At 42.9% G+C, this 23,156-nt stretch overlaps 11 protein-coding genes across 11 annotated transcripts; 6 read left to right on the top strand and 5 right to left on the bottom strand.

The window, feature by feature from the left end:
• Positions 1–291: 291 nt before the first annotated feature.
• On the top strand, positions 292–1,650 carry V1512DRAFT_209941 (major facilitator superfamily domain-containing protein; the record flags this gene model as incomplete). The annotated part of the gene is made up of 2 exons (XM_066913487.1): positions 292–589; positions 638–1,650. The coding sequence occupies 2 exons, from the start codon at positions 292–294 to the stop codon at positions 1,648–1,650; spliced, it is 1,311 nt and encodes a 436-aa protein (XP_066770676.1).
• A 576-nt stretch (positions 1,651–2,226) lies between these two features.
• V1512DRAFT_265115 (uncharacterized protein) lies at positions 2,227–6,740 on the top strand. The gene is made up of 2 exons (XM_066916825.1): positions 2,227–3,017; positions 3,064–6,740. The coding sequence occupies exons 1-2, from the start codon at positions 2,415–2,417 to the stop codon at positions 6,484–6,486; spliced, it is 4,026 nt and encodes a 1,341-aa protein (XP_066770675.1). The 5' UTR covers positions 2,227–2,414; the 3' UTR covers positions 6,487–6,740.
• Positions 6,741–6,811: 71 nt separating this feature from the next.
• V1512DRAFT_39183 (uncharacterized protein) lies at positions 6,812–8,521 on the top strand. Its single transcript, XM_066918361.1, has one exon. The coding sequence runs from the start codon at positions 6,905–6,907 to the stop codon at positions 8,498–8,500; it is 1,596 nt and encodes a 531-aa protein (XP_066770674.1). The 5' UTR covers positions 6,812–6,904; the 3' UTR covers positions 8,501–8,521.
• V1512DRAFT_265112 (uncharacterized protein) lies at positions 8,097–9,734 on the bottom strand. The gene has a single exon (XM_066916824.1). It carries the CDS (start codon positions 9,631–9,633, stop codon positions 8,542–8,544), a length of 1,092 nt encoding a protein of 363 aa, XP_066770673.1. The 5' UTR covers positions 9,634–9,734; the 3' UTR covers positions 8,097–8,541.
• A 39-nt stretch (positions 9,735–9,773) lies between these two features.
• V1512DRAFT_265111 (nucleotide-diphospho-sugar transferase) lies at positions 9,774–11,080 on the bottom strand. The gene is made up of 4 exons (XM_066916823.1): positions 10,946–11,080; positions 10,406–10,897; positions 10,018–10,355; positions 9,774–9,971 (listed from the first exon to the last, which is right to left on the bottom strand). Exons 1-4 carry the CDS (start codon positions 11,034–11,036, stop codon positions 9,885–9,887), a joined length of 1,008 nt encoding a protein of 335 aa, XP_066770672.1. The 5' UTR covers positions 11,037–11,080; the 3' UTR covers positions 9,774–9,884.
• Positions 11,081–11,262: 182 nt separating this feature from the next.
• On the top strand, positions 11,263–12,069 carry V1512DRAFT_277060 (uncharacterized protein). The gene is made up of 4 exons (XM_066917894.1): positions 11,263–11,587; positions 11,632–11,756; positions 11,807–11,884; positions 11,933–12,069. The coding sequence occupies exons 1-4, from the start codon at positions 11,470–11,472 to the stop codon at positions 11,987–11,989; spliced, it is 378 nt and encodes a 125-aa protein (XP_066770671.1). The 5' UTR covers positions 11,263–11,469; the 3' UTR covers positions 11,990–12,069.
• Positions 11,937–13,121, bottom strand: V1512DRAFT_240913 (armadillo-type protein). The gene is made up of 2 exons (XM_066914241.1): positions 12,946–13,121; positions 11,937–12,897 (listed from the first exon to the last, which is right to left on the bottom strand). Exons 1-2 carry the CDS (start codon positions 13,094–13,096, stop codon positions 12,125–12,127), a joined length of 924 nt encoding a protein of 307 aa, XP_066770670.1. The 5' UTR covers positions 13,097–13,121; the 3' UTR covers positions 11,937–12,124.
• Positions 13,122–13,240: 119 nt separating this feature from the next.
• V1512DRAFT_265107 (CTLH/CRA C-terminal to lish motif domain-containing protein) lies at positions 13,241–14,448 on the bottom strand. The gene is made up of 2 exons (XM_066916822.1): positions 13,993–14,448; positions 13,241–13,804 (listed from the first exon to the last, which is right to left on the bottom strand). The coding sequence occupies exons 1-2, from the start codon at positions 14,167–14,169 to the stop codon at positions 13,388–13,390; spliced, it is 594 nt and encodes a 197-aa protein (XP_066770669.1). The 5' UTR covers positions 14,170–14,448; the 3' UTR covers positions 13,241–13,387.
• A 407-nt stretch (positions 14,449–14,855) lies between these two features.
• Positions 14,856–18,278, top strand: V1512DRAFT_277058 (SacI homology domain-containing protein). The gene is made up of 7 exons (XM_066917893.1): positions 14,856–15,912; positions 15,961–16,248; positions 16,298–16,529; positions 16,575–16,990; positions 17,040–17,178; positions 17,225–17,452; positions 17,498–18,278. Exons 1-7 carry the CDS (start codon positions 14,907–14,909, stop codon positions 18,201–18,203), a joined length of 3,015 nt encoding a protein of 1,004 aa, XP_066770668.1. The 5' UTR covers positions 14,856–14,906; the 3' UTR covers positions 18,204–18,278.
• Positions 18,232–20,191, bottom strand: V1512DRAFT_265102 (uncharacterized protein). Its single transcript, XM_066916821.1, has 6 exons — positions 20,065–20,191; positions 19,932–20,019; positions 19,717–19,885; positions 19,227–19,669; positions 18,651–19,175; positions 18,232–18,602 (listed from the first exon to the last, which is right to left on the bottom strand). Exons 1-6 carry the CDS (start codon positions 20,094–20,096, stop codon positions 18,270–18,272), a joined length of 1,590 nt encoding a protein of 529 aa, XP_066770667.1. The 5' UTR covers positions 20,097–20,191; the 3' UTR covers positions 18,232–18,269.
• A 1,739-nt stretch (positions 20,192–21,930) lies between these two features.
• V1512DRAFT_209739 (Formate/nitrite transporter-domain-containing protein) lies at positions 21,931–23,070 on the top strand (the record flags this gene model as incomplete). The annotated part of the gene is made up of 2 exons (XM_066913477.1): positions 21,931–22,314; positions 22,363–23,070. 2 exons carry the CDS (start codon positions 21,931–21,933, stop codon positions 23,068–23,070), a joined length of 1,092 nt encoding a protein of 363 aa, XP_066770666.1.
• Between the last annotated feature and the right edge of the window lie 86 nt (positions 23,071–23,156).

Raw genomic sequence — 23,156 nt, 5'->3', positions numbered from 1 at the left:
GCGCAATTTGATTTTTAGTTTGATAAGGAGCAGAAATCACAAGTCGTTTAAACTGTTGATCGGCAAACCATTCGTGTTCTTCAACCAGATGCCGTCGGAAAGCAGGAGTTGCCCGATGGCAGATGCGTCGTCACTATACTTTAGAGATGTGTCTTCTCTGGGTAGTAATAGACTATCATTTGCTGCTGTTCATTGTCTCAATAATAAAAATACCAACAACTGTTGATCAAAAAAATGACTTTATCAACTTACTTTAAAAGAGTGCTCTCTCCTGTCACAAGCAATCAAACTATGCATCAATCTACTACCAGAGTCTCTAAGCTTCCAACTGAAGAAAGAGGATTGCCTGCGGATGACGGCGAGAAAGTTTTGGAAGATGAATTGACATATCCAGATGGTGGGCTTCATGCATGGTTGGTAGTAGTTGGCTCTTGGTGCGCAATGGTGTGCGCATTCGGTATTTGGAATTCTGTTGGCGTTTTACAAGCTTGGCTTGCTACGCACCAACTTGCAGAATATTCTGAAGGAAATATCTCATGGATTTTTTCCGTTTTCTCGTTCTTGTTTTTTTTTTGTGGTGTGCAAATAGGTCAGCCAACTGAACCAGTGCACTAGTTTTGATTTAACAAAGAAACAGGACCTCTATTTGATAGATATGGCTTGAAGCCGTTGGTTTTACCCGGATCCGTCGGATTCGTCGCTTCCTTGATGCTGTTCAGTGTGTCAAAAAAGTATTATCAGTTCATGTTGAGCTTCGGTGTTCTGGGAGGAATCTCGGGCTCTTTCATTTTCACGCCTGCAATCGCCTGTATTAACCAGTGGTTTAACACTCATCGTGGACTTGCTATCGGTGTTGCTACCACAGGCGGAGGCATTGGTGGAGTCGTGTTTCCGCTCGTCGTTCGCTCGTTGATCTACAAAGTCGGATTTGGCTGGACAATGAGAATTGTTGGCTTCATTTGTCTTTTAACTTTGATTCTTGCTGTTTTATGCATGAAGACAAGGTTTCCTGAAAACAAGAAAAGAAATGGTACTATTGACTTGTCTGCATTTAAAGACCGTCGGTTTCTTGCTACCGCCGCTGCAGCCTTCATGCTAGAATGGGCTCTTCAGATTCCACAGATATATTTCACTTCATTTGCATTATACAAAGGTGTGGACGAAACACTTGCGTACCAACTTACTGCTGTTTTGAATGGAGCATCAGTATTTGGCCGTTGGCTTCCAGGATACTTTGCCGACCGTGTTGGACGCTACAACATGATGATTGTGACTATTGGAATGTGCGGTGTGTTTGTGCTTAGTCTCTGGATTGGTGCTGATGATGTGGATGGCCAAAATCTGGAATTAATGATTGCTTATTTAGTGGTTTTTGGATTTGCATCGGGCACGGGAATTTCGTTGACTCCAGTTTGTGTATCGCAAATCACAGACATAAGGGAATATGGCACTCGATATGGAACTATGTTCTCCTTTGCAAGCGTTGGAACTCTTACAGGAGTTCCTATTGCCGGCGCAATCATGCGCTCTCAGAATGGACAGTACGACGGATTGATTGTGTACTGTGGATTGTGTTATGTGGTAGCAATGATATTTTTCGTCTTTGCTCGTGGATTCAGCGCCGGATGGAAAATTCGGATCGTGTTTTAAGAGGGTTTTATACGATATTGTAGCGTCTTTGCATCATCTAGGTGTATATTGAAGTTTAAGATTAGATTTGTTGCATTTTACTTTAAAGTTAAAGCTTATTTTTGATCTTATAAAAGGCTTCTAGAACGTAGAACATCGCCATTAACCGCTGATGTGGAATAGGATGGACGTTCGGGAATATGGGTTTTAACCTTGCTGACAACGGCTTTCGATCTACACAGCTAAGAACGTACTGAATCAATCAATCATTTTTTAGCGAGCTTCTGAAGAGTTGCCGTCAAAGAGTGTTGTTTGACCGCTATTTTTCAAACCACAAACTCACTTTCCGTATCTATTATATTCCTTAGCGCAGCCGGTATTAGCATTGGTATTGTAATTGAACAAACATACACTTATCCAATACGTGTCCACGTACGGTCTGTGTTGTATGTGGATTGGCGAGAATGCTGACATGCGTAATGACATCAATCATTGTCCCTTCCGTGTTATTTTCGCGATGACTCTTAAGCCGCGCTTAACTGTTATTATGGGTATAACTACGCGAGTTATTGTACTGCTCTTTACAATATAGTAGTAAAGTCGGAACTGCATCATATTAAATCTACTGGCTTCGTCTCCACCCATCTCGATATCGGCCTTACTAAAAAAGAAAACCGTTCGACCATTTAAGTTCGACCTTCTTCTATAACAACTTACCTAAACACTGATATTACTGGTACTATGAGCAGTGTGACAAGATAAAATACACTATTTAAAAGAGTGCAATGGTTTTTAAGTCTTTTGCGACCATTGCTCGCCATTCGGCCATAGCAAAGAATCTGTTCGTCGCTTCGACTTCAACCTCTGCTCAGCCGGCGTTCTTCGTCTCCACTCAGCAGTTGGCACGACAGCAAGCTACAGCGCAAGCGCAACAGCTGGTCACTAGAGGGTTTTATCAATCTTTTTCTTCAGGTAGTTCCGGCGGCACTGCCGGCAGCGCACCGTCATTAAACGGTGCTGCTTTTCCCAGTTATGGGTCCTCTACAAATGCCATTGCACTTTCAATAACAACAAGTTCAAATCCAGACGATGAACAACGATTTTACACAGATTTACAAAAGTCCGACAGACTATCAGTTTCAGGAAAAGTCTCTCCTGTTGTTTCGACTTTTATTCTTGATTCAAAGCCTCCACACGTGCTTCGCTTAAGTGCCTCAGGCACGACTTCAGAAAGCTTGAAAGCAGACGACTTGGCTTTAGCTGTAAATGAGAAACACACTATACATATTGATCCGGAATGGGTAGACTCAAATGAAATTCTGGATAGTGAACGTTTTGTGGAAGTTGATGATGAGACTGCTGCTAACATAATTGCGGCAGGTTTACAGGTATTGAATTGTAAACTCTTTTTAGTGATGGCATCTAACGTTCTAGTCGAGTCAGCCTGTAATACAGCAAAATCATAGTCAGCTTCAACTATACAGACGCCCATTTGTTCATGCACCAATTTCTCAGTCAGAACTTCAATCTCCCACTGGACTAAATAGTCATGAGTTCATGCAAGATCCATATGCTAATGCACATGAAGTGCCATTGCTTACATCACCGCATGACATTGCTATAAATCCAATTGCCTCTGAACAAGCTATCGATGCTCTGTTTGCTGTGGGAGATCATGCAGCTGTCATATATCTATATGAGTTAATGAAAGCTTGTAAGACTGTACCCACGCTTGCATCTTTCAACAACATTTTGATCTCGCTGTCTACACATCGTCAACTAGCAGAAACTGCGGAGAGCGTAAATTTGCTGCTAGGAGCATACGCGCATATGCTTTCTTGTCAAATTGTTCCTGATGTCATGACATACTCAACCGTGATTTTGGCCCTGGTCAATCGGTATATGGATACCAGACAGCTCAATAAGCAAAATTATCAGTCAATCTCAGACCGTCATGATGTAACAGTACCGGCTTTCACAAAGATGCAACAAGCCTTGAAAGAAGATCCGTCTTTGAAAATTGCGTTAGACATTTTTTCTGCCAGTGTTTCTGTTAGACTTCAGAATTATCCGATCGAGGTTTACAATGCTTTGTTAGAAGCTTGCGCTGAAGCGCAATACATCGACGGTACCCTTGCGGTTCTTGCAATTCTTGATCCTGCAGATTCGGCGAAGCGTGAATCAGCCAAGTATGATTCTGACACTTATATATCGCTTATCCGTTCGTTCAGTCATATCAAGCGCGCAGACTCCGTGACTGATGTGTTTGAGTCTTACAAACAAAGTGCGTCGAGTCTGGCTGATGCAAAGGAGATGGAAGTTTATGCAGAATTGATTCGTGCCTATTTCCGGTGCGACGAATCAACCCTGGCTCTCGCTTTCTTTGAACAAGCTTTTGGTTTATCATCTTTCAAAACCGATCCGTCTAGCTCATTTTTGTGCGATGCAGTCATTGAGGGCATGTTGTTAAGTGAGGATTACACTGCTGCATGGAAATGGATGGATATCTGCTTTCAAGAAAGTGTGTCTCGTCCGTCAAATTTTGCTATTGCAGCACTGCTATCCGCGGCTTCCAGAAAGCATGACCTTGAAAAGGCAGTTGAGATATTCGACTACTTGAGCAAGAGTTATGGTGTCTCTGAACTGTGGATGAACTCACTCTCGGACTACATGGTATTGTGTATGTCAGACATGTCAGGACCAGGATTGGCACGCTTTGTTGGTATTCTGGAGTCTATTATTGCTTCAGGTGTTAAATGTGACGCGCATATGGCTAGAGATGCTGCACTCTATCTCATTGAACATCCTTTCAGCTCAGATGATACTATTCTACAAGCATTCTTATTTGTTCAATATGTGTCTACCAGAGCTACTCGATGTGTTGAAGACACAGAGATTCACGGTCAGGTTTTGAAGGATAGTTTGCTTCAAATAATGTCTCACGTCAAATGGAGTTTGGTCACTAACTCTGCGCTGATTTTATCAAGAGTCTTAGCAGCGTTGTCTATGGACGGTTACAAATTTTTATCTTCTATGAACGATGAGACCAGCTCTTCTCTTCTTTGTATGATTTTCACGCTTTACTGGAGCAACTTTGCTAGGGGTGTGATTCCGGCTTTCAATGATCTTGATTCTCTGGTGTACCTTCACGCCAAGTTTGCTGTTGAAGAGTCTACCAAGGGAGAATTAATGAGTGAATTTTTGGCTAATGCTTTGAATGGCTTAAGTAATCTTCTCGTTATCACTGCGGATCAAAATGTTCAGCTGTCCGAGCCTGCAAATTATTTTGTGACTTTGGCTGCACCGATCATGAACAGCTATTTCAGTGCTACTGCTCGACAGACACCGTCGAATGCAATGGCCACAGTACGTCAGTCCGAAAGTCTGACGGCTCAAGTACCTGAGTTTTCACTGTCTGAAACTCCCTCTGCGCAGAATTTAGATGCTTCTGAGGAAGCTTCTAAAGAAGTATCTCGGCAGATAGTTGATGAAGTACCACCGGGAGACATCATAAACTTTGTTCGCGAATCGTATCGAGTAGGCAAGGCAATCTCGCTGCCGATTGTCCAAAAATTCATCACTTACGCAGGTGATTGTGGAGCTGTTGAGGAAGCCGAGAGCATGTACAGTTTGGTTACCAATGGTCTGGCCTCAAACGACAGCTCTCCCTCGATGTACTTTGTTTGGTCTTCATTGATGGAAACGATGCTTGCAATGTATCTTCGCATTGGTGGGACTGAAAAGCTAGTTTATAAAGAAAAGTTGGTTGCCTTCAAGCAGAGGTTGATTGCCATGGGAGCTGCTCCATGTGCATCTACTTACGCCAATTTGATTTTGAAGCTTAAACTTGCTGGATCGCATGATGAAGCGTCTGAAGCTGTTGCACTTTTTAAGGAGTCCAAAGAGTTTGGAATTCGTCCATCGACTTATCTGTACAATGCATTGTTATCAAAGCTTAGTAAAGCGCGTCGCTTGAAAGATGCTCTTTTTTACTTCGATGAAATGGCGGAAATAGGCGTTAAGATCACATCCGTCACATATGGTACTATGATTAGTGCTAGCTGTCGTGCAGGAGACGAAGCGTCAGCTGAACTGCTTTTCAGGGACATGGAGCGTGCGCCGGAGTATAAGCCACGAATCGCGCCATTTAACACCATGTTGCAGTTTTACGTCACTTACAAGAAGGACAGAGAGTCAGCTTTACGGTATTTTCGGAAGATGAGAGAGAGCAGGCTTGCGCCTTCCTCGCATTCGTATAAGCTGCTGATTGATGCTTATGCAATGCTTGAACCACGAGACTTCGAAGCCGCTCGGAACGTTCTGAAAATGATTGCTGATGACCGTCAGACAGTGACGACGCAGCATTATGCTTCGCTTATTTCTGCCGAAGGTTGTGTGCGGAAAGACATGGACAGTGCATTACGTTTGTTCAACGAAGTAGTGCATAGCTCTGTGATTGTTCCAGACGAAGTTTTGTTTCAGGCGTTGATTGAGTCATACATAGCGAACGACCTTGTTGAGGAAACCGATAAGGTTATTGCTGATATGCGTTCAAAGTACAATATTCGACTTACCCCGTACGTGGCCAACACTTTGATTCGCGGTTGGGAAGCCATTGACATCAAGCGAAGCCGGAAAGTTTTCAATGACGTGTACTCGCGAAACAAGGTCGAACCTTCTACGTTTGAGGTCATGACGCGTGCGTACCTTAAAGTAGGTGACGCTGTTCAAGCCAGAGAAATCTTGAATATGATGATGGTTCGAGGGTATCCTGACGTGCTTGTGTCTCGAGTGCAAGACATGCTCGAATCTTGCCGCCCTGGTCCCAGTCAAAATATATCTAGTCTGAACGACTAGGGCGGCAGTGTTGGTGGCTTTCTGTCTCATGACGGTGAAGCCGTGTTCGTGCCAAATTGCTAGAGTAGTGAGTGGATTAGATGACAACATGGTTTGGGTTCAGATTGGTTGCATGTATAATGGCTTTAAAAAGTTTTAGGTAAAAGTAAGTTAGTGTTATTTGCTATGGATATCACTCTACTCAATGAAGTAATGCTGTTTTTGTATATCATGTATATTTATTAAAACATTAAATCTATGAATGTTCTACATCGGTTTGTCTGCAGATGGGCTGTGCATATTTGGCCGTGAGATGATCTGTCATACTGAGTTGGGAGATTATATAAGCTCAAAGTTTATTTGTGCGGCTCAATTTTTTGCTTCTAGGTTGACCATTGCGCCTAGATAGATAGCTTGAGTTGTTTGTTCAAGTTGAATTATGGAGCGAATACCTCCTTTTCTGAATTTTCTATTAGAAAATAAGATTTTAATTTCACTGCTTTTAGATATTACATACACCCCAGCTAGAGGCTATCATGTGCTGCTCTCATCTGAAGCAAAGTCGACGGTAAAATCCGGTACGTTGCTTGCACAGATTCCTAAGTCTGTTTTACTAGGCGCGAGCTCGTCGGTTTTAAGCAACATCGTACCTGATGAACTTCAATGTTCTCTTGTGGGAGTCATACTAGCGTACCAGGCTGAGCGCGAGCTTGGCGATCGGTCGCCTTGGAACGCGTATTTGGCCATGCTGCCTAAACGAGAAGGATCGTGTCTTACGTTCTGGAGCGGTGAAGAGAAGGAATGGCTGAATGGAACGGACGCGATGGATATTGTCCGTGCCGCGGACGCGGATCTAGATGAGATGTACGACAGAGCCGTGGGACCGTTTTATGAAGCAAATCGAGACATTATTTGTGAAATGCTGAGCATGGATGATGCAGTCTGGATTAAATACAAAAGCAGAGAAGCTTTTTTTGACGCAGCTTCGGTTGTTGCAGCAAGGTGTTTTGAGATTGACACTTTTTTTGGGCTAGCTCTGTGTCCTGTTGCAGACCTCTTCAATCACTCCGACAGAGAGGACATTCATTTCGAGTCGCAGTTTGAAGTATGTGAGTTATGCGGTTCCAGCGGCGCTTGTGAACACGTTGTGCAGCAACTGATTGATCACGTTGACGAAAGAGAGACACGTGCACCCGACAGCGAGGTTCCTGAGCTTGAAGAAGTAGATACCGGTGGCAGTGACAGCGAGAGTGAAGACGAGGAGACAAATGACACGTGTGATATTGTTGCTCACAGGAACATCGTTATATCCCAGCGCGAGCCGCGGCGCGAGGTGTACAACTCCTATGGCCAACTTTCGTCTGCACGACTTTTAGTCAAGTACGGGTTTGCAATTCGGAAGAACAGGCATGACTTTATTTCGTTGGAGCGTGAATTGCGCACGCTGTATAGGGAAGCCTCGATGCGGTGGAATAGCGGCTCAGATGACGGCGATGAAGAGATGGAGTTAGGTGATGAAAACGGATGGGAGGATGAACAGGATGGGAGTATGCGACCTGAAAGTGATGATACAATTAATGAATGCAATGACGAGGACGAAGGCGAAGGCGAGGATGCCGACGAAGAGAAAGGGGAAGAGCTGAAAATTGATATTTACGGCCGTGTGAACCGAAATCTGTGGATACGCTTGCTAGAGTACAGTCGACCTTCAAAAACTTCAGACCTTGACTCTCTTTTCACAGATCTGGGAATCCTGAACAGTGATCCTAGACAATTTCGGTCACATGCCATGTCAGATATCACAGCGAACTCGCTAAAAATTCTACTTGACCTGATAGACCGGCGGTGGAAGAGTTACAAGGATGGAGGAATTACGTCTAGCGAGTACGATTTTGTCAATTCACGAGAGACCGACGACTTGTCGCTGACTGCTGCTGAAAGTAAGAAAAGAAACGCTTTGATCATCTTGGCAAACGAAAAGGAAATGCTTGAGCTAGCTAAGGCCAGATGCGAAAGAGCATTAGGTATAACATAGGACTTTTGTATATAAATCTATCATCACGCACCAATATAACTCTAATAGTACTTTCCTTTGAGCTCCTTGGCGTAAACGTAACCTAGATAACCCTCCTTGGCCTTGTTTGTGTAGAAAGTGCTTCTGTCATACGGCGTCAAAGCAAGGTTCTCTTTAAACTTTGCAACCAAGTCCGGGTTCGAGGTGAAGTATCTGCCAACCGCTACAATTGTGTTTGGGTGTGTTGCGGCGTACTCGCGAGCAGACTCAGGCGTGTACCCACCGGCACTAATCCACACTCCGTCCCACAGTCTTCGGAACGGTTCTGTCGTGTCTCCCTCTTCTGGAACCTGGTCGTTGTTGCCAGCTGCGCGAGGCTCGACCATGTGGACGTACGCGAGGCCGGGGTACAGCTCCTGTAACTTGGACAAGAAGTACTCAAACTGAGGATACGGGTCACTCATACGCATGGCCTGGACTTTTGAGAACGGAGAAAGTCTGATTGCGACCTTGTCGGCCCCGACGGCTTCGACGCATTTCTTGACCACGTTCAGCCCGAACCGGGCCCGGTTCTCAATCGAGCCGCCGTATTCATCCGTGCGCGTGTTAGTCACGTCTTCTAAAAATTGATCAACAAGGTATCCGTGCGCGCCGTGAATTTCAATTCCGTCGAACCCAGCCGCGATCGCGTTCTTTGCTGCCTGCGCATACTCGTCTTCCATCTCAACAATTTCTTCAATCTTGAGCGCACGTGGCTTTGGTCGGTCAGGCATCTGAACTTCACTCGAGCTAAACACGTCAGGGCACTTTACACCCGGGTTGACCCGGCCCAAGTTCCACACTTGAACAAAGATGTAGCCCCCTTTGTCATGAACAGCTTTTGCGACCTTGCTCCATCCCTTAATTTGATTTTCAGACCAAATTCCGGGCGCGTTCATGTACCCACCGCCACGTTCGCTGACATCAGTAGCCTCAGTAATAATCAAAGTTCCAGGCACAAGACAGCGCTCGGAATAGTAGGGCACTGCCAGATCTTCGTTTGGAGTTCCGTCGTCGTCATTTCTGTATCTTGTGATTGGAGGGAATGCAACTCTATGAGCAAGCGTACAACCTCCGACCTTGATTGGGGTAAACAGAACTTCTTGTTTTGCCATTTTATTTTATAGATTAATTGTTCGGGGATATTAATGGGGAACTAAATCAGGAACGACCGATAAAAACCGTTAGTTCAAACTTAATCTTATGTCTTAGACTTTAAAAGTATAACTTTAAAACTCAGGCTTTTGACTACAGGGCTAGGTGAGAGACGTAAAGCACAGGTCGTAAGTCAAGATACTCTAGCATCTACTAATATTATACACAATAAATACTCGCAAGAGAAACCTTAAATTAAGGTTGTCTTAGTTTATCCTAAAACGGGAAGCTCTTTCTCATATCCGTAGAAGGCGAGCATCTCTTTACAAACCATCGAATACCATTCTGAAGGTTCCCACTACAAAAGTTAGATACAATAGCACTTGCTTCACAATAAAACATACCTCATTACAGCCTTTACGGCAGTGACGGGTTGGCATTGGCTTTTTCATTGTGAAATGAACAATCACTGCCTCGTCCCATAGTTTATCCCATGTGCCTCTATGGAATTGGTACATCACCAGATTAAAATTATATTTGTACGGCAGTGCATTGAATCTGAATCGATAGTATGCGTTTAGGAAAGCCTGATCAGCATCGTTCGGCTTGTGCATTTTAGGGTCCGAAACAGCCTTAATCATGTTGTGAAACTCTTCAATAGATGGACGGAACGTGATGACACCAGAGTTGAAACGCGTGTCAGTCAGGATGTCCCACCATACATCAGGCGTGCCTGCAATTTCTGTATAAATGTCAGCACGAAGCAATTGAAGTTTCTAAAATAGCTTTAACCTCCTGGCTGTTGGAACAGTTCTCCAATTTGACCCTTACATAGAGTGTCAGCATCAATAAAAACGATTCGTTCATACTGAGTGTATGACCACAAATACAGTTTGTTCAGGTTATGTCTATGATGTGACCGAATCTTACTTTCGTCTACATTTTCAAAATCCAAGTCCCTTTCAACCACAATTGTCCAGCCGACGCGTTCTAGACGTGTAATGTTCTGAGGAGTAACACCATCTGCACCTTCTGTTCTAACCAGTAAAACTAATTCTGCGTCAAGCGCAGCCAAATCGTTGTATTTCTGAAGCGAATATGCGAGCATCATTGCGTATTGTGAGAATCTGGCAGTTTGAACACTAGAAAAAATTGCATGTTTTGGTGCACGCCGTGCCGGCAGCTTCAAATACTCGTCTTCGATTGATGCAGACGAGTTAGCAGCTAATGCTGTCCTTACATGAGATGGTAGCCATTCAGGTACCGTTGGAGTAGATGCTTTCACTAATTCTATCAATACTACTATATACCTAACTAATACATTATACATACATAGAGATGAAAGGATGTAGACTGCCAGTATAAGCAGCACGATCCCCGGAATCGCCAATCGTGTGCCCTTTGACAATGAAATCGATACCATTGTGTTTAAACACACTTTTCAGACGTCAATCCGGATCCTCCGCTCTCAAAGTCGCGACAAACTTCGTGAGGTTCACGCCAAATTACGGTTTTTTGCCCCTGCCCAAAGCTTTGCAGTTCTAGGCGTCGCATGTGAGATTGTGACTGTGACTTGTAATATTGTGATTCACGCACTTTACAGTTCCACCTGAGTTGATCAACAATTTGTTGTGTCTGTTGGAATATAAGGTGTTTTAAACGCAATTTGCTTATGTAACGAATTTAAGAAACCAGTCATTTTGTATTTAGAATTACACTCTATAAATGCCCCTGTTCCTGACGACCTGCATTGTATTGAGCTTAATCTGTGACATCAAACCTTATTATGCGCTTCGACTTAAATTTTTCGATTTTTGATTTCAATCTGCCCGGATTCAACATCGAAGTATTTTAAAATGTCGACTATCGGAAGTCTGATTTTCTGTACAGATTGTGGAAACTTGCTTGATAGTATTGCATCTGCGCAACGCTTACTAATCTGTGCTCAGTGTGGAGCGTCATATCCTTCCAAAGGTATGTAGTGTTCATTTTTTTGTGGTCGATATTGATTTGGATAGATTTTGAGAATTTGACGGTGACTACAAAATCAGCAGAAACAGCATTTCCATCCAGTTTGCGACAAAAACGCTCAGTTGTTAAAACGACACTGCGAAGAGATGAGCAGAACGAAGAAGGAGCAACAGTAAGTGCAGGTTTGTTTGGCTTGTATGTATTCAAACTGACAAACTTCAGATTAAAGAGAAATGCCCACAATGTGGAAAGGACGAGATGCAGTATTATTCACTTCAGTTAAGAAGCGCTGATGAAGGCGTAAGTTGTTTTATAGTGTTGAGTACACATATATCTGATCTGTAACAGGCTACAATTTTCTACTCGTGCATTGATTGTGGGTACAAATTCAGTACAAACAATTAAATTACATTTGACATCGGGATTGGCGCATTGGAAATGTTAAGGGAACTTCTGTAATATAATGGACGCAACATAGCCTTTGATGACGAAGGGTGAAACTTCTAACTAAGACCCCAGTGACCCAAGAACACAGTCTTGTCATGCACTTATACCGACCGAATACTCTACCTCGCCAGAACGTTCATAATCGTACATATCTAAAGCAACAACTGCAGACTCTCGTACAACACGTTCTTTGTCGGCCAAGAACTTCTGCAAAACAGGCATAACCTCATCCGTAGCAATACTTCCCAACGCCTCGGCAGCCTCATGGCGAACCATGCCCTGCTCCTCCTCATTCTGAAGAACTTTCACCAACGCGTTGACTGATCGTGGGTCAGACAACTGTCCAAAAACGTATGCAATCTCGTGGCGGAACAAAGCAGATGGGTCGTCAAATCCGTTGATCAGTGCATTGATGGCATCCTCGGTGCCCATGTCTCGTAATCTGAACATTGCTCTGTACCGCTCAAATAGTGAAACAGACTGGTCTACCAACATCGACTGTAGCACTTCAACTTTCATTTCTTCAAACGGTAATGGCGGCGCAGGGTCGATACTAGAAAATTGGCTGTTTTGAATCACCTCGGTCTTAGAGGCTTGGGAATGCTCCCACTCGATACGAGCAATTGCCAACTCGCATGTCTGCCTAATCACCTCAAGTGAATCATTTACAGAATACTCTTTGAGCAAAGTGAGACTTCCTTCATCACCAATAGCACCCAGAGCTTCAGCTGCCTCATGACGAACCATTGGGTCTTCATTAACATCTTTCAACACATTCTGCAGAGTAGGAACAGCGTAACAATTCTTCGTTTGACCGAGAACGTAAGCAAGTTCATGCTTTAGTAAAGCAGAATCGTCTTTAAAAGCTATGACTTGTTAAATCACATTCCTCCTACTCTAACAATCCCACGTACCTTCAGCTATGATATCAATGGCTTCGTTCATTCCATCTTTGCCCAATCCCTTGAGCGTGAACAGTGCTCTAAATCTCTGAGCAAGCGGCACTTTCTGGCTCTCATTAACAAGAATCTTTCTTAATTGTTTTAAATCCTCCGTCTCACTCATAGTGCGGTCTTTACTTCAACTATCCTGATTTTTGGTACAGGAAAAAAATACTGTGAGGCGCCACTCCGAATAGCCGCATAGCGTGCGGTTGCAGAGTTTGGACTAGACTCCCTCCCAATAGAGCCTGATCTACGGTGACAGCCACTCTTTTAACATGTTTATTCACAGATTACAGTTGATACAAAAAGATATAGTTCTTGTTGCCCCAGATCCGTAACCATTTAATCAAACCTGGCCCCCCTGATAAACCCAAAGTACTTTAAATCGCCTATAAAATATGAAAATCCCAAACTATGCAATACTACTCTTCAAATCCAGTGAAGGAAAATCTACTTTCTCTTGACGAAGTGCGTTCTCCGCCCATCCCCATAGACGAACAAGACCACGCATCTTTGCTTCCCTCATTACACCCTGTGCTTCCAAAATCGCTTCATTGACCCGAGCAGCTACCTGCCTACGCAATGACGGATCTATCAGCTCGACCAATTGAGGCACTAAGTTGTCTGGAGAAAAACAAAGCAGCGCCATAGTTTTCTCTAGATCCGCCAAAAATGCAGGGTTCTTCTGTGCGCGACTAGCTAGATGTATACTTGCAAAATTTAAAATAGGTTGAATGTCGCCATTAGGTGTAGCGGTGCATTTCTTAATCAACTCCACAAGCTGCAGACGAAGTAGAGCGAAATGTAACTCGGGATTGGTATCCAACAGCTGATACACGTTAACTCTGTAACTTCATGAAGCAACATCAACAAAAGTAAATCAGACTTAAGACTCATTTTGAAGACTGAAGGTTTTGTTTTCTCATCATCGAACACTAAGAGTGGTGCATGAAAACGAATTAATCATAGCCACGTCTAACTTTGCTCTTATTGATGTTGTTCAAAGATATTACATACCTCGGGGTTCAAATCGTTAATCCTTTCAATCGCATTCTGTATGTCACCGGCATGGATTGACGCCCTGATTTTCATTCGATCATCAATAGAATCCAGAGCAACTGACGACGATATATTTGCTTCCTGTGCAAACTTGAGGGCCGCCGATTGGTAGCCCTCTATTATGAGATAATTCATAACCAAAGCATTAAGATTTCTGTATATTGTTAGATCAGACTAGACTAAAGAATTTGTAGCAGAAAAGAGGCTAGGACCACAAAAAACAGAAAAACAAAAGTATATCAGAGTTCAAGAATTAATCAAAATTTTCTCCATGAAATTGTCAGAGAGATTCCCATCTTGTAATAATCATCATACTACAAAAGCGACAAGAAAAAACAAAAAAAAAAAAAACAAAAAAAAAAAAACAAAAAAAAGGAAACTCACGATTTAGATACTCGAACGCTGTCTAATTTCTGATCCCATTGCTCAGTATTAAATGATCGCTTTGAAGTAGCATTAGAATTAACGTTACTAGCACCAACAGAAGTAGCTGATGCCTTGAACAAAAATTATCAGTATTTTCTCTATTAATTCTGTGTATGTAAATGAGACTCACTAACCATTTGCTACCACGATTGTGATCAAATATGGCCTGTGTTAATAACACGCTAATCACGACGTAAAATAAGCCACTTGCTGAATCCTTTATCTTAGCAAAGGATTTTTGATTCGAACGTTCTCTTTCTTAAATGATGATGAAAAAAGAAAAGAAGTTTGTGCTTCGGGATAAAGAAGGGTAACCAATTCTATCTCGTCAAGCACAACACATACCAATAGATACCAAACCCTTAAGCTTACAATACGTAACTAGTGTCCAGTGCGCCTATCGCGATATTAACAGTGGAAATTAGACCACACTTTAGCTCAGCGTAATGGACATGGAACTTGCTGACCCGGCGTTGGCGGCATTACCTTCTTCTGGCGTTGGCGGTGGTGAGCCAGGAACTTTACCTGGCTATTCTGGTCAGACGGTTAAAGAAGTCCAGGCTTTATTAAAGCAGCCTCTGTCGCCTATACCATTTTTACATTTCCCAAGTAGTGCGCCTCCGCCAATGGAATCTGTACCGGGATTTGACTTTGTCAAAGATGAAATGCATGCAGGTGTACCGGACAAATCAGCAGGGGTTGATGATGAAGAAATAGAGGATGAATTGAATATGCCGGATCAGAAAGATCAGGAGGTACTGTCAGATGCTACACTCAATCGCATGTGCAAATACACATTATATGAAACAAAAACTCGATTTTATTTAATAGGGTCCAATATGAATGATTCCAGGTTCTGCGTTTTAAAGATTGATCTCACTGCTGATCAAGGTGATTTAGCACTCACTCAAGATGACACAATATACTCACACTCTCAAATTATTGAGTTGCTAGAAGCTATCAAAGACGGAAATCCGGTTGGCGGTCTTACTAAGAGACTGACTTCATGGGGTGTCATAGGCTTCATTAGGTTCACCCAATACTATTATATGTCTGTGATTACGAAAAGGAGTGCGGTTGCATTACTTGGAGGACATTATATTTACCATATTGATGCGACGGAGTTAATTCCTTTATGCTCTAGTGCTGTATATAGGAAACCACATAGAAATTCCGAGGAGGCCAGATTTCTGTCAACTTTTCAGAATCTAGATCTCAGTAAGACTTTTTACTTTAGTTACTCATACGACATTACACATACTTTGCAAAGAAACCTTGACCGGGAAAGGCAACGTGTCAAAATCAACGTTTCGCCCGGAGACTGGAAGGTGTATTCAGATTATAACGAAATGTTTGTGTGGAATCATTATTTGTTGAAGCCGGCGTATGAGTCCAACATCGAAGTATTAACATGGTGTTTACCAATTATTCATGGCTTTATTGATCAGGCGAGTACGTAGTCTCTGTTTGAAAGTGTTTACGGTTTACCAACATCAGCAGATATTTCTGTCTATGGCAGAAATGTATCAATTGCGATTATTGCAAGACGTTCCCACCACTATGCTGGTGCACGATTCCTCAAACGAGGTGCAAATGATCAGGGATTTGTTGCAAATGATGTCGAAACCGAGCAAATTGTTTCGGATCTGCTGTCTACCTCTTTCCACTCACTAGATGGAAGCTCATTCTCAAACCCTCGGTATACGTCATTTGTGCAGCATAGAGGCTCTATTCCTTTGTTTTGGACTCAAGATGTTAGCGGAATGTCTCCTAAACCGCCCATAGAATGTACGCGGAGGTGAAGATTATTTAGTAGGTGCTTGCTAATGGACTTTAGTGAACGTTGTGGATCCTTTCTTCAGTGCTGCTGCGTTACATTTTGACAACATGTTTAAGCGGTACGGAACTCCTGTTGTTGTGTTCAATTTGATCAAGAAACGGGAGAGAACACGAAGAGAAACAATTTTACTGGATGAGTTTGAGCAGTGCCTGCAGTACTTGAACCAGTTTCTTCCTGAGAAGGCCAAAATCCTGTACACTTCGTGGGACATGAGTCGAGCTTCAAAAGGGTAAGAGCTCAAATGCTGTTAGAGATTATATTTAACATAACGCAGCCGTGACCAGGAAGTCATTGAGTTTTTGGAGGAATACGCCGACCGAATCCTCAAGACAACCAAGATTTTCCAGAATGGGCCAGAACCACTTTCTGTACAATCAGGAGTATGTCGGACAAATTGCATCGACTGTCTTGATCGCACGAACGCGGCGCAGTTTGTGATTGGAAAACGTGCGCTTGGATACCAGCTTCATGCGCTGGGAGTCATTCAAGGCAATTCGGTCGAGTATGACACGGACGCTGTCAATCTGCTTACTGAAATGTATCACGACCATGGCGACACGATCGCTTTACAGTATGGTGGTTCTCATTTGGTGAACACCATGGAAACGTACAGACGGATTAATCAATGGACAAGTCACTCGCGTGATATCATAGAAAGTATTCGCCGTTATTATAGCAACTCTTTTGTTGGTAGGTATTCAGATGATCTGCTATTTACAACCGACTAACTTGTCTGTAGATAGTCAACGGCAAGAAGCTATAAATCTGTTTCTGGGAAATTACGTTTTCGAAACGGGTCAACCAATGTTATGGGATCTCAGTACTGATTACTATCTCCATCACGGATTTCCTAGCGGGAAGAAGCCACAACGTCGAAGGTATATCTAGCGTGTGGTGGTAAGCTGCATACTAATTGGTCCGTAGTTATCGAAACTGGTGGATTCCAGACAACTTACAGAAACCAATCACTCAGAGAGAGATTGAGAGTATTTCAGAAAATACAATTCTCAAAGACGGTGTCACCATTTGGCGGTCGGCGTCAAGCTATTTTGACAACTATTGGATGGAGTATTACAAGCCGAAAATGTTGTCTTCATTTTCAAAAGTCTTTCAGTATAACATGAATTCAACATTGCGTTACCTGCCATCAATGTATGATTTAATATTTTAAGCTTGAAGTGAACCTAATTGGTTTAGGGTCGTTGGCAACGGAAAATACAATTTGAGTCCATTTGAGACTAGGCAGCTTCACATTGAGCACAAAGACATGACCGAGAAAGAGAAGATTTCAGACGATAGAAGTAGTATAATCAGTGCAATTAGCTCACGCCGTACTCGCAAATTTCTAGACATCAAATTTATTGACTTTTCGTCCAAAACAGAGCTTCAGAGCCCGCCGCTGTCGCCGCTCGAGTCAGAGAGTCCTTCGCCGTCGGTTGAAGAGCATTACTACAGTACGGTGGCCTCGCTCCCGATATACAAGGACGATGGGTTTGATGACTCGCTTTGGTGTTATGGCGGGGAGAAAAATGAAAAAGGATATCATGCTGGTATCCGAAACATGGAAGAGATTGTGGATCATGCAATGAAGCCGAGTGTTCCGACTTTGGAAACGCAGGAGTATCGCAAATACTTGGCGAATCCTGATTTCGCGCCCTTGAGTTCGTCAGAAAAGAGAGCAATGGTGCAAAATCCGCAACACGTGGAATTCGAAAACTACATCAAAGGCAATCTCGGAAACGACTCGGACTCAGACCTGGTTGCGCCTGAAGACGACGTGCTATACCAGCAACACGTATTAATTCCAGAGTTTGCCACTTCGATGAAGCCAATGGATGACGATCAATCGAAACGCTTCAAATCGTATCAGTCTTGGATCAGGAGTCAGCATTCTGGAGCTTAAATTTGGTTATGGTGAATCAGCGTATAGGTTTTTTTGCATAGAGTTAGGAATATCATATTATGTACATTATCGTAGCAATTGCTTGTAAACGCTTTCCATTTGGATGAGCGCTTCGACTGCAGTGTCGTAATCGTTATCTTCTAGTTGGTCGCATAAGCTCCGTAATTTGCCAGCTGTAGACCGCAGATGTTCTCTCACCGAGTTAAGCGAACTCTCACCTTCACAAATCTGCTTCCAGCATCGTGTCAAGCCTTTCAAAAGCAAAAACCGATACCGTAATCCTCTAGGCGCTGTTTCTCGCATCACAATGTCAACAGTGTCTAGAGTGGTAAGTAGTAACGGCGGATACACGTAGCCAAACGGTTCAGATAAATTATTCACTAGAATTGACATTACTTCCTGCCCTGGTTAGCTTGCAAAGTGTATAATCCCTCCGTTTGGCCTTACTTGTAGGTTTGGAACGAAATAAACGCCCATCTGCGTAGCTGCGGCCCCCAGTTTTGCAACCAAAAGATTAGTAATCATGACTTGTTCACTACAAAGTCGAAGGCCATTATAAATCCCATCAACCAGCACTGTGGACAGGTACCGCGCTCGCTCTCTTTCAGCTTTACGTTGGTCTACCGCCTGGTCTTGCACGGCCGTAGATGAAAAAGTAACAGTGCGTGATTTTGTGTCTCGCGACCTGATGTCTGCAAGCATAAATAAAGCAGTGTATGCTTTATCTAAAAGCTTAAGCGACTGTTCTGTTGTGACTGCAGATGAGCTTAAAGGAAGATACGACAGGCATGACATGCAGGCATCCCAGAACACAGGTGCAAGTCCGGTCGCTAGGACCATGCCCCTATTACACCTGGATATTAGAACTTCAAGAATCAAGCATCCGCGGGCTTTGAATGATGGGTCAGCTTCGTCAATGATCACAAGCACTGACGGGACTATAATAGACCAGTTTTCAGATATGAATCGTTCCTGGTCCACGTTAGCAGAAACTTCAATCTACACTTCAGCTTAGATTTTTACCTCTACATTGGCCAGTACGAAATGCAGTAACGAAGCTGACTCCGGTTTTTGCGTCGTCCAAGTCTCATCGGCATCAATATCAAAACCGGTTTTCAGTTCGTGCTCGCGCGAAGTTGATTTTCTGCCAGCGGCCGACACGTCTCGATGCTTTGCAGATTTAAATGTCGGGCGCAACGTGTCAGTCAATATTAGTTTTCCGTTCGACTCTACATCAAGGATAGTAGAGTAGGATTCAAAAATCTCAAGAGCTAGTTCACTTGACTGCTTGGTGCACCATGGATCATCTGGTAGCATGTATATGGCAATTGACTCTAATACGTATTGTGTGTCAATATTATCAAACTCTGGGTACATGTACGCCATAATTTGCTTGACAGCTCTGAAAATCTCAATTGCGCACGCCTTGTATTTTTGCTGTAATTTCCACTGGGATTGCGTTTGCTCTGCGTATTAAATCAGCCACAGTGTCTGGTCGGATCACTGAACGTACGGTACTCATCTGGCGTCCATATCCATCTTCCAGCGAACGGATGCAGCCATTGGCATAAAACTTCGGTCAGCTTCACAGTGTGCTCGTTCCATTTGCTTGTTACATCTCTATTTTCGAGCGAGCAAAATCGCAAATATTGATCTGCTATTAATTTAGCCGTAGTCTTAATCTAAAGCAGTTAATAAAGTAATTGAATGCATAATAGCATTATGTACTTTGCCGAGTTGCAGATTTCCAGGTGAGTAATAACTTCTTAATAGATCAATATCGAATACACTGGCGCTTAATCCTTCATATTCATTGCTTGGCTTCGTTAGACAACAACCGTCGCACTTTGATATGGCTTACTAATCATTGTCAACAGTCTCAATCGTGACCATTTTCGTTTATTTACAAACTTCACATCTATCTAGAGGGCAGTCTCGACTCAGATCTGAATTATTTGAACTAATCGATGTTACTAGTTGTCAAGTAGAGCCGCACGATACACTAACTTCGCATTAGAATTCACAATTACATAATAAAATATCTATTTACAGAAAGGACAATTTGTTTTTTTGGCGATTACTAAGAAAAGAATAATCAATTAAAATACGAAAGTACAATTAAATCTGTTAAAGCTTAATTTTGTGATTTGAACTCACCTCAAACGCGTCAGCTTACTCTCAAACCCCGCATCTAAAACTGAACACAAAATCCCACACCTTAAATATCCGGCAAAGTCCGTTACGTTTCTTCTTCGTACAGCGCACTTGTCTCGTAAAAACTGTGTACAACTAGCTACGGTACAGGCCATCAAAATGTGGAACTGAATCCAATAATTGACAGCTTAGCAATGGGAAAGCAAAAAGTATTTATGCACACATATCAACGGAACTGACTGTGCAGCATAATCATAACCAACAAGTCAAGAAATCAGTCATAGATTCGACTCGAGTGTGTCATAAGCCAGCTAGAAGACTCATGAACGGTTACTCAATGTAGAACATCTCTATGATAAAGCAGCTGTTTTTCAGATAATGGCAAGTTTTGCATCTAAACAGGATGTTCCAAATTTGCAAAATCATCTGACGGAACAGTCTGATGAGACAGTACTTTGTCACAGAAATATACATCTCAATTCTTCATTACACCTCATAACATGGCATCTCACTACCGCTGTGGCATACAGGCATCAACAGATCTCTTAACTTGTATGTATACAACAAACTCGTTTAGAGTTTTAAGCCATCAGATTAATCAGATTCAAAAAAATTCAACAGTGTTTTCTACAGAACAGTGGCAGTAAGCTTGAGGGTCATAAATCCAAAATTAAGTCATCATGATAAACGTCAAAAGGACAGCAGATAATTCGTGTACTTAAATAGCGGAAATTCCTGTGACCTGTCTAAAACATTCATTGGCATAACAGAAAATGCTCGAGCATTCGAAGTCATAGTTGATGAGCATACTGGGTTAGGGTATCTACTTGTCAAATGTTGCACTATTCTGGGGTTATGTTTGAAATCTACGCTGGCTGAGCATCCTGCATTATGATGGTGTACGGAATACCATTATAATGCAAAACTTTTGTTCAAGGTTACTGGAATTAATTCCGTACATTCTAACCCAATTAAGCAATATTGCTGCCGACCGACCGGATTTTGAGCGAGTTCGCAATTCAACATGGAAAAGTTAGAGCCGCAAATGTCGAATAATTTGTGAGCCTTTTCGCTTCTGTGCCATAAATCAAGGGGCCCATTTTGCTGTGCTAAATAAAGTGAGATATCCGGTTCGTCCGGCACCAAATTTGTCGTTGGCTGCCAGAAATATTTTGCCCAGACATCCAAACCTTAATTTGAACCGAACTTTCACATCACCTCAACAGACCCTACTACAGCCAAATTATCAACTACACAATAATTCTCAGAGGCTCTTTGCTTTTTGTGGGAAGCTGTTTGTACTCTATTTCTTGCTGGTGAAGTCATCATTGTTTTTGCAGTTAGCAAAGACTGACTTGTGCAGTTCCAGTATATAGCTCGCTGTAAATTGATTTGAGCGGAATTCAACTTCCCGCTCCGATAAGTACTTTTTGGCTGTGGTATACGGATAACTGCATTCAATGTACTTGTGTCAACTGTTTGAGCCAGCATATATCATTTAAAGCCAACTATAGATTTTGCAATTTATTAGGAGCGCCTGTTGTGATTTGGAGATAGCACAATGTCGAGCAAGATGTCTAGCACAAATAATGACCAAGAGCTGCCAAAGCCGATATCAACATCAGATCATCTTGACGCTGATGATGCTGCAAAGCTTCTACTTTCGACCGGTGTCAGTAAAGCGTATCAGAGAATTGATCATGCCATTGTGCGAAATTTCATTGGAGGAGCGTTGGTCTCTGTCGGTGGTATGCTCACATTATTAGTCAAGGGTGGATGCAATGGGTTGGAGGAGTCAAATCCCGCTATTGTACAGATCTTGTTGGGATTAGTTTTCCCAGTTGGTTTAGCGATGTCGACTCTCACAGGAGGTGAACTGTCTACTGGCAATGTTCTGTTTTTGGTAATAGCTCTGCTACAACGAAAAATCCCAATTTGGCGAGCAGTAACGTGTTTTGTAGGTTTATCGTATATGCTTACCCCTACATGATCTAACACCGTATAGACGGTTTCGTTTTTGGGAAACCTCGCTGGATCATTGTTTTATTTAATCATTTCACATTTTGGACATATTCTTTCTGCCGAGCCATATCGTGCTGGCACGATCATTTTTGCGAATGATAAGGTCCTGGTGCCTTCTGGAATTACAGTGTTTGTTCGCGCCATCGGGTGCAACTGGCTTATTTGCATCGGAGTATATAACGCGTTTTTGTCACGGACAGTTGTATCTCGGGTAATTAGTATATGGATTCCCATCTTCACTTTCGTGGCAGTCGGATTTGAGAATTCGGTTGCTAACATGTTTTTGGTACCAATGGGCATGATCAATGGCTCACCAATTTCTGTGGGGCTGTTTATTTGGAAGTCCTTGATTCTGTCAACACTCGGAAATATGGTCGGCGGAGGATTTTTCGTAGGAGCATTGTACTGGTATCTTTATATATTTCCAGAGGTTCATGCCAGAGACGAAATCGATGGGGGACACGAGGACGATATCATCCCAATTGCCGAAACCGCTTCGGCGCTCGCACCGATCCTCAGCCGCGCTCTCACGCAAATGCGGAGTCGAGAGGCTGCGGATTCAATGGACATACTAGAGCGGCAAGACCGAGAACGGAAAATGCAGAGTTTAAGTCACGACGTGATTAGTGAGTCGCCTTCGGACGCCTCGAACTCAGGCACAATGGGAGTTCGCGGAGAGAAGTTAAAATAGTTTTGAGACTCCACAAGATTCATACAACAGTCTCTCACATGAAGGTATACTCGTACTACTTTTTTATTGGAGTTCGGATCATATAG

This window comes from Lipomyces arxii (genome assembly GCF_038497795.1).
Source record: "Lipomyces arxii strain Phaff 12-163 unplaced genomic scaffold V1512scaffold_12, whole genome shotgun sequence".
NCBI lineage: Eukaryota > Fungi > Ascomycota > Lipomycetes > Lipomycetales > Lipomycetaceae > Lipomyces > Lipomyces arxii.
This window is presented reverse-complemented; position numbering and strand designations above follow the sequence as displayed.

Coding starts and splice junctions, on each gene's coding strand:
- V1512DRAFT_265115 (XM_066916825.1), top strand. CDS start 2,415: ATGGTTTTTAAGTCTTTTGCGACCATTGCTCGCCATTCGGCCATAGCA. Junction 3,018..3,063: donor TAATTGCGGCAGGTTTACAG/GTATTGAATTGT, acceptor CTAACGTTCTAG/TCGAGTCAGCCTGTAATACA.
- V1512DRAFT_39183 (XM_066918361.1), top strand. CDS start 6,905: ATGGAGCGAATACCTCCTTTTCTGAATTTTCTATTAGAAAATAAGATT.
- V1512DRAFT_265112 (XM_066916824.1), bottom strand. CDS start 9,633: ATGGCAAAACAAGAAGTTCTGTTTACCCCAATCAAGGTCGGAGGTTGT.
- V1512DRAFT_265111 (XM_066916823.1), bottom strand. CDS start 11,036: ATGGTATCGATTTCATTGTCAAAGGGCACACGATTGGCGATTCCGGGG. Junction 10,898..10,945: donor CTACATCCTTTCATCTCTAT/GTATGTATAATG, acceptor TGATAGAATTAG/TGAAAGCATCTACTCCAACG. Junction 9,972..10,017: donor GCCGTAAAGGCTGTAATGAG/GTATGTTTTATT, acceptor TAACTTTTGTAG/TGGGAACCTTCAGAATGGTA.
- V1512DRAFT_277060 (XM_066917894.1), top strand. CDS start 11,470: ATGTCGACTATCGGAAGTCTGATTTTCTGTACAGATTGTGGAAACTTG. Junction 11,757..11,806: donor AGAACGAAGAAGGAGCAACA/GTAAGTGCAGGT, acceptor GACAAACTTCAG/ATTAAAGAGAAATGCCCACA. Junction 11,885..11,932: donor TAAGAAGCGCTGATGAAGGC/GTAAGTTGTTTT, acceptor GATCTGTAACAG/GCTACAATTTTCTACTCGTG.
- V1512DRAFT_240913 (XM_066914241.1), bottom strand. CDS start 13,096: ATGAGTGAGACGGAGGATTTAAAACAATTAAGAAAGATTCTTGTTAAT. Junction 12,898..12,945: donor CATTGATATCATAGCTGAAG/GTACGTGGGATT, acceptor AACAAGTCATAG/CTTTTAAAGACGATTCTGCT.
- V1512DRAFT_265107 (XM_066916822.1), bottom strand. CDS start 14,169: ATGAATTATCTCATAATAGAGGGCTACCAATCGGCGGCCCTCAAGTTT. Junction 13,805..13,992: donor TTAACGATTTGAACCCCGAG/GTATGTAATATC, acceptor AACGTGTATCAG/CTGTTGGATACCAATCCCGA.
- V1512DRAFT_277058 (XM_066917893.1), top strand. CDS start 14,907: ATGGACATGGAACTTGCTGACCCGGCGTTGGCGGCATTACCTTCTTCT. Junction 16,249..16,297: donor TCCTAAACCGCCCATAGAAT/GTACGCGGAGGT, acceptor AATGGACTTTAG/TGAACGTTGTGGATCCTTTC. Junction 17,179..17,224: donor AAGAAGCCACAACGTCGAAG/GTATATCTAGCG, acceptor ATTGGTCCGTAG/TTATCGAAACTGGTGGATTC.
- V1512DRAFT_265102 (XM_066916821.1), bottom strand. CDS start 20,096: ATGGTCACGATTGAGACTGTTGACAATGATTA. Junction 19,176..19,226: donor TCGTACTGGCCAATGTAGAG/GTAAAAATCTAA, acceptor AACGTGGACCAG/GAACGATTCATATCTGAAAA. Junction 18,603..18,650: donor ATTTCGTTCCAAACCTACAA/GTAAGGCCAAAC, acceptor TAACCAGGGCAG/GAAGTAATGTCAATTCTAGT.